The sequence below is a fragment of the Amblyomma maculatum genome, chromosome 2, assembly GCF_055883805.1.
Source record: "Amblyomma maculatum isolate TAMU_Amacu chromosome 2, ASM5588380v1, whole genome shotgun sequence".
NCBI classification, from domain to species: Eukaryota; Metazoa; Arthropoda; class Arachnida; order Ixodida; family Ixodidae; genus Amblyomma; species Amblyomma maculatum.
In genome coordinates this window covers 49,532,764-49,545,264 of record NC_139345.1, presented here as the reverse complement: position 1 = coordinate 49,545,264, position 12,501 = coordinate 49,532,764, and the positions used below count along the sequence as shown (strand labels likewise).

Here is a 12,501-nt window from a genome sequence, read left to right as displayed (position 1 = left end):
GGTTGGACTACCCCAACTGCTGCAATCAAATTTCTCATTATCGAGTACGGTAGTTATATGCTGTCATTTCTTGAACTTTTTTAAATGTTTACTCGTTTGTGGAGCTTTAAATGTGTGCCCATTGCTCTTGCATGCTACGAAACATTCAGCTCGGTGGTCCAAGCCTGTTGAAGAATGCTTGCTAATCAGGGTCGGCTGCAGTAATTGTCTCTCGCGAAGGAGTGCCACCGGGAGCGCCAAGTCACCATCAGTGAAGGTAGACGTAAGTGTCCCCATCTCCCTTTCTCATTTACTCCCCCCCCCCCCCCGTTTCTCCTATTTGCTTTGTGGCTTCACTCAAGTGCAACCAAAAATCAATTTATGCAAAACCAAAAAAGGGCTCTCCGGCTACGCGGAAGCACTTTACAACTTAGTACCGGGTTTGAAAACTTCCTTTTTCTCTATTCTCTAGAAGCTCATAGAAATGTAATAGGGAGGTGAAACTCAATGGTTAACTTTCCAGTAAGCTAATTAATTCTCCAATCGCAATTATCCCTAACTAATTATTGTATATCAAGAAGCCCAAATAAGCCAAGTATTCCAGCTGAAAATTTTGTGTACGCTTTGAGGCGAATTTTTATCACTGTACGGTTTCAAGCCTCGCTCATTCGTGGCCTATGATTGTCCAAAAAGTAAGTGCATGCCAGAAGGAGATAGCTTAGTAATCACTAATATGATTGGTTTGTTTATTGTTTAAAGTTTTTAGGATGATAGCTTTCACCATGGCTTGCAATAAACACTAGTATAGCCAATTGGCATGTAACAGATGATTATAACTGCGGCTCATTCTAATCAGCCAAGAAATCATAAAGAATGCATCCCCAGAGCAATCATGTAACTATATATGGTTACACGAACTGGAATGTAAAAAATTATATAATGTGATTTTACGCATTTCAGGCGATCCCTTTACATGCATGTGTGTCCTTCAATGTTTGTATAGCTGCTCCTACTGCACGCATGATCAGACTTGCGAAGCGGTGAAGGCGTAGTGGGGGTGTCGAGCAAAGCTGCACTCTCAGCGCGATAACGAACGAAGCAGACATCAATATTTGAAGCGAGCCCTCGCAAGCGCTTCCGATTGTACACTAATGATTATGTGCGAAATAATAGCGATATAGATTAAGGGATTGGTGACTAAACGAATAGCATAGTGCATGCACTCAGACGAGCATCCCAGAGGGGAGGCGGCAGACGAGAGCTGTCGCGTCCTAAATGCCCCTCAAGTTTTCCCCTCTGTATTTGTGTCTTGATTGATGCGCTGATCAAACGGTTTCGCGCTCTTCGTCAGGTTTCCCATGATGACGGCCCACTGTTCCTGGAGCCCGCTGTCACGGAGATGTCTCATAATCACTTGGTAAGAAGGTGCACTTATTGGCATGGATTTTGTATTATAATAGAATGAAGCTATGAACGTGGTTTAAAGATAGCTGCCACGATAGCTGCAACAGAATGTGTCGAGACAGGAGTCTGATGCTATTATACCCACCGCCGCAATGCTGGCGATAAAAACCTTCTTTTTTTTTTCTTTTTTCTTTTTTCAAAGTACTCTCCACCGGAAACACTTCACTTATCCTATCTTCCCATTGTTTGGCGCATATCTGAAACTATTCGAGCTAAACCTTGTAGGGTGCTTCCTGCGAAGCTGTTTTCATTTCATCCAAAAATCGCAAATCTTACATCTCACTGTATTTTTTTTTTATTGCTGTATTGCTGGAAATATAAAACGAAACGCCCGCAGTGAGATCAGGTAAAAACGGGGGCTGGAGAATAGGAGGCTATCCCAGAGAAGCCAGATACCGGGTAAAAGACACGAATGTGTAATCCGGGGCACATGCATACACCGACCACCCGATTTTCACAATTTCGGTTGTTTCTCTCTCTCTCTCTCTCTCTCTCTCTCTCTCTCTCTCTCTCTCTCTCTCTCTCTCTCTCTCTCTCTCTCTCTCTGCCAGTCAACTCAAAAATCTCCAAGTAAAAGTCCTTATTAATTGTCTGTCCAGGAAGAACAAATATCCATTGCACGATTCCGTTCACACCAGGCCTTAAAGTCAAGGGAGTCTCGTGGTGTCTGAGACCCCCTGCCAGTATTTAAGAGGCGTCTGAGACCGTCCGTGCTCGAATGTATAAGGACTGTATGAGTATGAAGCCGGCTGCCATCTTTTATTTCTGTCAGCAGTTGCAGGACATTGCTTTGCTTCCCCTGTGCTCGAGTCACTACAGAGACCCCCCTCCAATGGAGCCAGATTTTTAGCACTGCCTCACACCAACAAAGATTAAGCAGCTTTCACCTTTCAAGTCACTTTCTTGGCACTTTTGGTCGTAGTGAATTGGGCGTCTTCGACTGTTCAATTTTGAGTGCTTGCTTCGGGATCCTAACCATAGAATCAACATTCGTCCACCGTGATGACTTTCGTAAGAACGTTTGGATTACTTTTCTGGTTTCGGTACGCTCAAATGCCTGAATTTCTTGTCCATGGAATAAACTTGGCAACAACGCATTCATGTTCAAAAATAAAGCAGTCGAAATCAGCAGAAATAAGATACAACTCACGCCTGTTGCATCTGAAATATCGCCAATTGTACCGAGGATCTTCGTTGATTTTTTCTTGAGGAACTATTATTTTCAATACTGTTTTTAGTTTTGAAAGTCATTCGGAAACATGGATCTGGTTCAGTGTTGTAGTTGTCGTTGTTGTTTTTTTTTTCGTCTGATGGTACAGTTTGGATCATTTCGCGTATACTTCTGTGGCGGCTTTTTTCAGCCCGAGTCGCTTTGGGGCGTTAAACCCTACAAATCAAACCTTTTTCTCCCTTCTTGCATTACCGTTTTCCTCCCTTTCTTTGAGGCTCCGTTAATGTGTCCACCGAGATGCGAGACTGCATTCGTTTGAAAACAATTTTAATGCGAAAGCATCAGATATGGCACATCGACGCTGAAACCCAGTGCCGCCAAAAAAGCGGTGGCGTTAGAAAACATCAAAGGTCCCGAGAAGGTCAGATATATAAAGACCGATAAGCAACATGCCAAAACCAATCAATGGTAGCTAATTTTAATTATGATAGCTAATCATTCATAGCAAGTTAAAATACTTAATTATTATAATGAAATCGGTTATAAGGATTAAGGAGGCTTATGATACTTAGTAAAGTTAAGTAAACTGATGTTTAATGTTTACAATGTTTAAGTGGTCAGCGTTTAGGTTTAAGGGAATACAACACGTGATATAACGTTGAGAACATTTCCTACACTCTATCGATTCAACAAATATCTGAAGATTGATTGACTGATTGATAACAACTTCATTGTTCCACCAGACATGTAGGCCCCCACTCCCCGCCGCCAGCATGGGACGAGGGCCGGGACCTCCGCGATTAGAAGCAGACAGAGGCATTGACTCTTCGCAGTTTCTTCCGCCAGGTGATTGGTTTGTTGCTGTGGGGCAGGCACCTCGCACCTCAGCAGTGCTCCCCACGCTTTTCCCAGATTATGTGGTCAACGGTCCCTCTCGCCCCCCAATGCTTGCACTTGTCGTCTTGTATGTCATTAATCTGTACATGATGTGCCCAGACCGGATTTACGAAGTTCGCAACCTGCAGGCGCCGCCATGCAACTGCGCTCTATTGCTTCCACTTTCATCTGGTTTATGGTTTATTGAGTTTAACGTCCCAAAGCGACTCAGGCTATGAGAGACGCCGTAGTGGAGGGCTCCGGAAATTTCGACCACCTGGAGTTCTTTAACGTGCACTGACATCACACAGCACACGGACGCCTTGTTTTTCACCTCTATCGAAAAGCTGTCTGGTGGTGGCATCAGTCTTCTGCTTAGCCCACAAATTTCTACAATCTCCGAATAATTTTGGAGAAGCTTGTCCCTGTTCCAACAGTCGGGCGTCTCCGCAGTTAGCTGGAAGTAGAGAGCTCGGGCTAACTCGTGGGCCGCTTCGTTGCCAGGAAGGGACGCGTGTGCGGGGCTACAAATTAGGCTAATTTTTTCTGTTTATCCGTCTACTAGCCAGAATTCTTGCTAGCATCCAACGAGATCCTTCCAGTAAAGTAGAAAGCTGGACGAGTTGGTGATTCATGATTAAATTTGGGCACCAGCGTAAGTAAAAAACGCACATACTGAAGAGATAATCGCTGTATCTCTTCTGTATGTGGGTCTTTTACTTACGCTGGTGCCAAGTTTAATCCAGATCCTGTCCGTTTTGCTATCGCAAATATGAAGTTGGTTTCCGTTCCAACGCAAATGAGCACTATCGCAACTTCTTCGGCAGTTTCCGTGTTGCGGCTTCTAATGGTGGCATCTGATATACCAGAATCCAAGTAGCTGCCTGCCAGATTACATGATGTGGCGTCGTATATGAAGCCACATCACGTAATCTGGTTGACAGCTACATGGATTTTGTTACGAAAGGCGAGGACAAGCGGGGCGCAGTGCCTAGCGCCTCAGATGGGCATGCTGAAAACATTTTAATCCTGAAAAGAGCGTTTAGGGGTCTGAAGACCAAGCTACGTGGTCAGTATCCTTAGTATGGGACATCGAACGAAGAAGCCCCGTCTCGCGCCCGCTTTACTACAGTCATTTGGGCCTCCAGTGTGGAGCAAATGAGGAAGGCAGTATCCCGTGCCACTCGGGTAGGAGTAGGCGAAGAGGGAAGATGGGGATTCTGAGCGCATGACCACGCCATGTGATAGATATTGCAGGTCTCCATAGTGCGAGCGACGCCATAGCTGTTGGAATCAAAGTGAGTAGGCAGGGCAGAGAAGAGTTCCTGTCTGCAGGCGCCGCATAGGTCACTCCTTCGCCTTGTTCAGCCCCTTGCTAGTGATTGTTGCAGTATAGATGTAGGGTTTCTCGGAACAGCAGAAGAAATTGATGAGCCTCTGAGCCAGGATAGCTGGGATGAAGGGCCCGGTATGTAAGCGCTCGGACGGTCGCATCAGCGGCCTCATTGCCTCGTAGACCCTGCAGGTGACCAGAAGCCCAGACGATGCTTGTTTAGTTGGACCGGGCAGCTCGTCTTAGAGTTTGGGAGGCTAGATGTTATATAATTTGCCTGCCATATAATGTTCACGGGCCCGCCGAGACTCTGCGATAACCGTCCTCGATTCCTGATTAGCGGCATCGAGAGCTATTGCAACTTCATCTGCAGGAGTTGAATATGGGGCCCGAAAGGATAGCCTACCGACATTCATTCCTCGGTAGACTACAACAGCGGTGTAGAGTCCCGCGAGTGGCGGCCCTGTGATGCCCATGTAGTAGACAGCCTGTCTATATCCATATTACCTCTTAAGCGCGGAAGCCCGCGCTTGTCTGCCTTCATGTCAAGTCATGTTCATGTTACGCGAGAGCGGAGTAACTCAGAGCACATCGCGCCACAGGTCCGGGATGTTGTCCGTTCCCTCTGGTGTGCACGTGTTGGATGTGTAGCGGTCTAGAAGCGACGCCCAGGAGCCGCTCGGTGTGGTATCCGCTGTTCGCTACAGATGAAATCGAACTCTCTGCCGGGGTAGGCACCGTCAACCGCATAGGTTTATCGTGAAGGATGGCCACGCAAACATGCCAGCGACGGATGGCTAGCATATACACGCAGACATAAGTATAGCATAGATTAACGCAATGCGCGATGAACTAGCAACGTAAACTGACTTTACCAGCACATAAGCTCCTTAAGTGCTCGCGCTAGCTTTTTTTACAAATTTTAAATTTTCTTCCACGCTGGTGTTTTGTTGCGGCATCATGTAACCAAAGCAGTTGGTTTGCAAAGACATGTGATCTGCGTGTGTCCGGATGCTTGGCCAGACTGTACAGACAACCTTTGCGCTTAAATGGAGCACTCGATTTTGTGGTAGCCTTGTGACTTTATGGTAGCACATAGCCTGTGACTATGGTAGCAGCAATGGTAGTACTGCTTAAACGACTAGCGGGGAGCGTTCCTCAGCTCGGGCTAGAGATAAGGTGCAACCGCTGTAAGCTCGGCGTCGCGTTTGAAAACCTCTTGGGAAGAGGCGCTTGACGAAGTTAGTAGCGATCCGTACTGATATCGCACAGCGCATGGAGGTAAAAGAAATGAAAATTAGTTTATCGGAAAGAAAAAGCGCAGTACCTGTCACTTCTCTGTGGACGCCTGAAGCGCGCCGTAAGAAAAAAGAGAAACGTATGAGCCACGGAATAACGCTTATTTTACAACGCGTGGCATGACTGGAAGAAGCAAGAGCCGTAGTAGTAGAGGGCTTCGGAATAATTTCTACCACCTGGGGCTCTTTAACGAGTACTGACATCGCACAGCGCACGGATACCTTTGCGTTCAAGCATCCATCGAAACGCGGCCGCCATGGTCGGGTTCGAACCTGAGCACTCCGGTTTAGTAGCCGGGCCCACCCTACGGACACCTTTTCAGTTTCACTCTTCCCTCACGGCATGGTTGAGGTGTCCACAGAGAGCAGAGACTCACGGCGCCTGCACGTCCTCAAAGCCATAAGTCGATCTTACTGAATGAAAACCTCGCTCAATACGAAACTCACACATGAGGTACAGGTCCAACCAACTGACCATATTCAAAGATTTAATTTCGTAGATCTGACCTCGTATATAGTGGTGAGGGGGCAATTTAGAGCTGCGGTCAGCGTCCTGAGGCGTCGCCCTTCTGCCTGAGAGCTTCCATCTGATAGATAAACGGGACCTGCAGACCGACGAATGTTTCGTTTTCTTGCAAAGCACGAGCAGCAGAAAACCGCATGCGCTTTCAACAAGCCATGCCATGTCTAACCCACCACTCAAATTCGCCAATATGCAAGTGCCGTGTAAAACATGTTACAGGAGGGCCGGCGCGTGTGGGCATCCAGTCCTATCAAAGAAAACATCAATATGTTTAGCAGACTTTCACGGACAGCTAAAAATTAGAATTCGAGATCATTCAATGGAACTGCAGGGGTTTCAGAGCCTGCGGTCACACCACTAGCTCTAGCTGCAGTCTCTCGGTGACATGCCGGTGCATGATCTTCTGCAACCCAGTAAGGAAAGTAAATTCTCTAGGTACAGCTCGTTTCAACGGTGCCCCCGACCTGCATCCTCGTGAATAAGGCGTACACCGCGATCCAGGTCGATCTTGACCTAGAGACTAAGCAGGAATACACAATGGTCAGGGTCCGAATTCCTCTCAGGCGCCACAATGTATACTGCCTCCCACATAGGCCGCGCGTTATATTTAGCGAAATTTTCTATCGCACACAAGGCTGGCTAACAAGGAACCCCTGGCAATCGTTGGGGACTTCAACGCGTCAAGCCTCCACTAGGGCTATTACAAGAAAGCCAGCGAACGTAAGTTGGCGGAGCTCATCTCCACACTTCGTCTTACGTTAATTGCTCCCGCACCCGGTTTTTCCCACAAGTGTGGCCAACTCGGTGACCAGTGACAAGTGTCCCAATTTATCTGTGCTTAAAATCAGTAGAGACGCAACCTGGGAGAATCTGGAGGACACCGTGGGCAGCGACCACTGCCTTCTCCGCATCAGAGTTCTACGGCGGCTATGCGGAGTAGGCAACACAGGTCACCCAAATACAGAAACAACATATGCAAACACTTCACACCACCAACGAGATCCCTGCAGTGGACAGTAACCTCCTGCTTCTGTGGGAGGCGTGCCGGTGCTTAACAAGAAGGTGTAAGGAACAAAAGACGAATCACAAGCTTACAGCTTGCATTGCACAACTTACAGAGCAGGCTGTGGCATATGCCGCATAGCTCACAGACTCAAATTTAATAGAACGATGTAACCCGGCAGCCCGTTAAATGATCACGAAGACGGCGTTTTTTTAGCAGCCTCGTCGACCCCGCTCAAACGAGAGACGCAAGCTCCGGGCACCAAGGTACGACGACGCAAATTGCGGACACTGCGCGACAAGTATCTTTGCCGCACAGAAGACCCGGTTGGTCCCGAGTACACGTACTCGGGCAAGCCAAATTAGGATTTAGACACCCGAATGCGCCGAGGTATGGCACCAGGTCGGCATTGCATAACAATGAAACTGTTGGCGAACCTCTCGAACTCTGCCTACCTCCATTTGCTAAAATACATAAATCAAATCTGGGTTGGGTGTCCACCCCCTCCAGAAAGGAAATTATCGCTTCTAGCTATCATCTTCAAAGCAGGTAACGCCGTTAACACGGACAACCTGAGGCCCATCACACTGTCCTCGTGTGTGGGAAAGCTCGTGAAGACAATGGTACGGGATCACCTCTCCATGAACCTCTTTGCAAACACTATGTTCGGATTCCGCCCGCATATGTCTGAAAAGGATGTCCTCCTGCTACTCAAGGACGTAATAGTTCCTACAGCACGCAACACAATGATAAGGTCATCCTCGCCCTCGGAAGTAGACTCATTTTTGAGTTCTTGTTTTATTTTCTGTAATGATGCGTAAACATTAATGTACATGAATCACTTCAAGACATTCGCCTACGGCCGTTTCGGTTTCCACAGGTGAGCAATGGCAATAATGTCAAAGTCCAGCGTAGGTCCCGTGAAAGATGAATAAAACAGCGATATAATCGTTTTTGTGTCGTTTTAATTAACCAAAGCACTGAAGCCAGCCTGCCTCAATGACAGGAATTACAAAAATATCGCCGTTTTTTTTTTCCAGGCCGCGCATAACCTAGACTTGATTGTGACGTCACAGGTATATCTCGGTTGCTGATACCGAAACTCGCGAAAAAATAAAATTCAATTAAAATTATATAGCGGTCGTAACTAAAAACCGCTTGGTGATCCATGATAGCATACTGCATGCATGATAGAATATTGGCTAACTTGAACACCGCCAACTACGGGGCGAAAGAATTCGCCTATGTCAGACTCCCTCGCCATATGTCAGGCATTCCTAATCGAGGACGAGGTATACAGACTCTATGGGTACACGGGACACACCACATGGGGCGTTATCACTACTCCTTTTCAGCATCGCCATGATGTACCTCCCTAGCCAACTGGCTAAGGTGGAGAGAATACAACACGCGTTCTATGCAGACGATATTGTAATCTGGACCAAAGAAGGCAGCTGGGAGATAGAACGGCCTCCTAGACCGCCTCCATAGTCGATGCGTATGCTGCCAAATAGTCTGAATGTGCTCGCGCAAAATCAAAACTTCTGCGTGTCAGGGCAAATCAAAATTATAAAGCGTCTCTACACATCTCTCACGTCATCAAGTACTGCGAAATCAGGGTGTAAACACATACGGCTCGTATGTGAAAGTACTGGAAGACATATATAGTATCTGCACAGCAACAATAGTTCATGCATAATGAAAGTAACAAAATTCCTACAAAGAAAGATGCTAGGCAAGGAGACGCGATCTCTTCAGTACTATTCACAGCTTGCTTAGAGGAAGTATTCAGATTTGGAATGGGAGCAGTTAGGGATAAGGGTATACATAGGAGTAATCTGCGATTTGCTGATGACATTGCCTTGCTAAGTAACTCGGGGATGAACTGCAAATAATGATTAATGACCTAGACAGAAAAAGTAGAAAGGTAGGCTTGAAAATCAATATGCAGAAGACTAAGGAATGTTCAACAGCCTCGGGAAGGAACAGCAGTTTACAATAGGTAGCGAAGCATTGGAAGCGGTAGGCGAATATGTCTACTTATGACAGGTATAAAGCGCAGATCCGGACCATATGAAAGGTAAATACTAATTATAAAATTGGGATGGAGCGAATTTGGCAAGTACTCACAGCTTATGACTAGCAGCTTACCGGTATCGCTCAACAGTTGCATCTTACCTGTACTGCACATATGAGGCTGAAACGTGGAGGCTAATGAAAAAGGTTCTACTTTAATAATATGGAAATATGGGCTTGTTGGTTCATACTTCCAAGGTGTAGCGAACACAAGACGAGGGACTGAGAACAAGAGGACACACACAGCGCCTCTTCTCAGTCGTTCTCAGTCCCTCGTCTTGTGTGTCCTACAGCTTGGAAGTTCTACTTTAGTTTAGGACAACGCAGAAGGCTATGGAACAAAAAAAATGGCAGAGGTAACGTTAGGAAGCGTGCAGAGCGGGTCAGAGAAATAAGTCAAGTTATTGATATTCTAGTGGAAATCAAGAAGAAATGGGCATGGGCAGGACATGTAGAGGATAACTAAGATTTCAAGGGAAGGAAAGCGCAGCAGGGGGCGGCAGAAAGTTAGATATGCGAATGAGGTTAAGAAGTTCGCAGGGGTCAAGTGGATGCAGCTAGCACTAGGAACGGGTTAATTTGAGGAATATTGGAGAGGCGTTCGCCCTGCAGTGGATATAGTCCGGCTGATGATGATGACACATATTTCTGTCGGACGGTCTAATCAGAGAAATGTCAGAGCTCCGGATTCTGAGTCTGCTGATCAATAACCGGCTTAAGCCGGATTCTAGAGAAACTCAAACTCGTAGGCGAACAGGTAGGGCGCATGATACACCGCGTTTTCCTGCGAGCTGGGTGTTTCGTGGGGCAGAGATGCACTACGGCTCGCACATGCCTTTGTAACCAGCCGGATCTTCTAAGTCGTGCCATACCTATACGCGCCACCGAACAGGAAGAGGGGCGCATTGATGCTTCATCAGGAATACGACAAAGCGAGTGCTGCCCCCCACCCCCCACCCCCCGGTCAGAAGTTGCGTGCGGGAAGCCCACCTCATGAACCAATTATACGCTGTTCTCGCAGACGGCTCGTGGGCGCCGTCAGCTGCTAGACCGCTTACACACGCGCACACCAAAAGGGACGGACATCTCGGAGCTGTGCCGCCATATGCTTTGGGTCGTCAGCTCCCGCGTAACATGGACACTTCACACGAAGGCAGACGAAGCGCGGGCTCGGGAGCTTGAGAGGCAATATGGACCTAGACAGGGCGTCTACTACGTGTACATCACAAGGCCGTCTCCCGCGGGATACTACACGGCTCCTGTAGTCCACCTGGGAATGAAAGTTGAAGGGCTATCCTTTCGGGCCCCAAATCCAATCCTAGCGGAGGAAGTTCACATAGATTCGCGAACATGCGACAAACTTATGAAAACGGCAAGTTTTCTGTTAGATACATTAATGCATCAAATACCTAATACATTTCTAATGGTTTTAGAGCTGTTGCAATATCTGCTTTTGCAACCTGGGATGACATTCACTTCCCGCAACCGCGAATCCAGGATCGAAGATGGTTATAAGATTCTCGCAGGGCCTGTGAACATTATTATTATGCAGGGGAAATATCACATCTTGCCTTCTGAATTCTAAGACGGGCTGCCGCCAATCAAACTCGGGCAAGCATCATCAGGGCTCCCGGCCACCAGGATCTACGAGGCAATAAGGCCGCTGATGCGGCCGCCAGAGCACTTACACACCAGGTCCCTCAACCTAGCTCTCCTGGCTCAGAGGCTCAATTTCTCCTGCGGTTCCGAGAAATTGTAAACCACTAGTGCGACAACCAGCGCCTCTACTCAGCTCCTGCCAGAATAAAGCGGAGTGAACTCTGCGACGCCTGCAGGCAGGAAGTCTTCTTTGTCCTACCATACTTTATCACATGGTGTGGTCATGTGCTCAGAATCCTCGCATTACCCCTTACCCTACTCGAGGGGCATGAGAGACTGCCCTTTTCAACTTCTCCACACTGACAGCCAAAGGCCTCTAGTAAAGCGGGCGCAAGACAGGCCCCGTCGTGCGGTGTCCCAGACTAAGGATATTGACCATGTAGTGGGGTCTTCACTGTGAAACTTTTCTGAGCATTAAGGTTTTCACCACCACCACGACCTGCTACACCCCATCATCGCATTTGAGTAAGACTTATACGTGCAAAATTCATACTTTCTTAATGCAGCAGGGACAATTGGAAAGCAATTAGCACTGTTAATAAATCTTGTGTGAAGTAATGCAGAATCAGAGAGTTCTGAATCTGTTGAGTTCTGTGAGTTCTGATGTTGTTCTGATTTGTTTCAGGATGGTGGCGAATTTACCAGTTTGCAAGCGGCGGATAGTGCGCCATTTTCGGAAGATACCATCAGCAAGAACCACCACCAACCTACGTTCATTCCACCTCTAGCATAGATTCGCGAACATGCGACAAACTCAGAGGCTTATGAAAGCGGCAAGTTTTCTGTGAAATACATTAATGCATCAAATACATAATACATTTGCAATATGTTTTAGAGCTGTTGCAATATCTATATTTGCTACTTGGGATAACATTCACTTGAAAAAATAAGAGGTATTTTTTCACTGACTCATGCATAGCACCCATACTTGACCTGCTATCAGCCATAGTCTAAATGTCATTTATAATAATCAAAGGTTCAGCTAGTTCAATTTGCTGAGTTTTCATGCCCCGTTAGATACCACTCAATGTCTATTTCTCTGCAGTCATGCTACATATATAAGTGATTTTTGTTCAGTGTTTTCAACCACCCAAATTAACTGGTACAGTACCTCAGGCT

The 12,501-nt window shown here is 46.9% G+C and overlaps 1 protein-coding gene across 1 annotated transcript in view; it reads left to right on the top strand.

Moving 5' to 3' along the window:
• LOC146198592 (sodium-coupled monocarboxylate transporter 1-like) overlaps window positions 1-12,115 on the top strand; it is a 27,779-nt gene extending 15,664 nt beyond the window's left edge. Inside the window, exons 14-16 of the mRNA XM_084591937.1 lie at window positions 150-262; window positions 1,331-1,396; window positions 12,008-12,115. Of these exons, the coding sequence (XP_084448063.1) occupies window positions 150-262; window positions 1,331-1,396; window positions 12,008-12,115 (287 nt within the window). The remainder of the gene's footprint in view (window positions 1-149; window positions 263-1,330; window positions 1,397-12,007) is intronic.
• The last annotated feature ends 386 nt before the right edge of the window (window positions 12,116-12,501 follow it).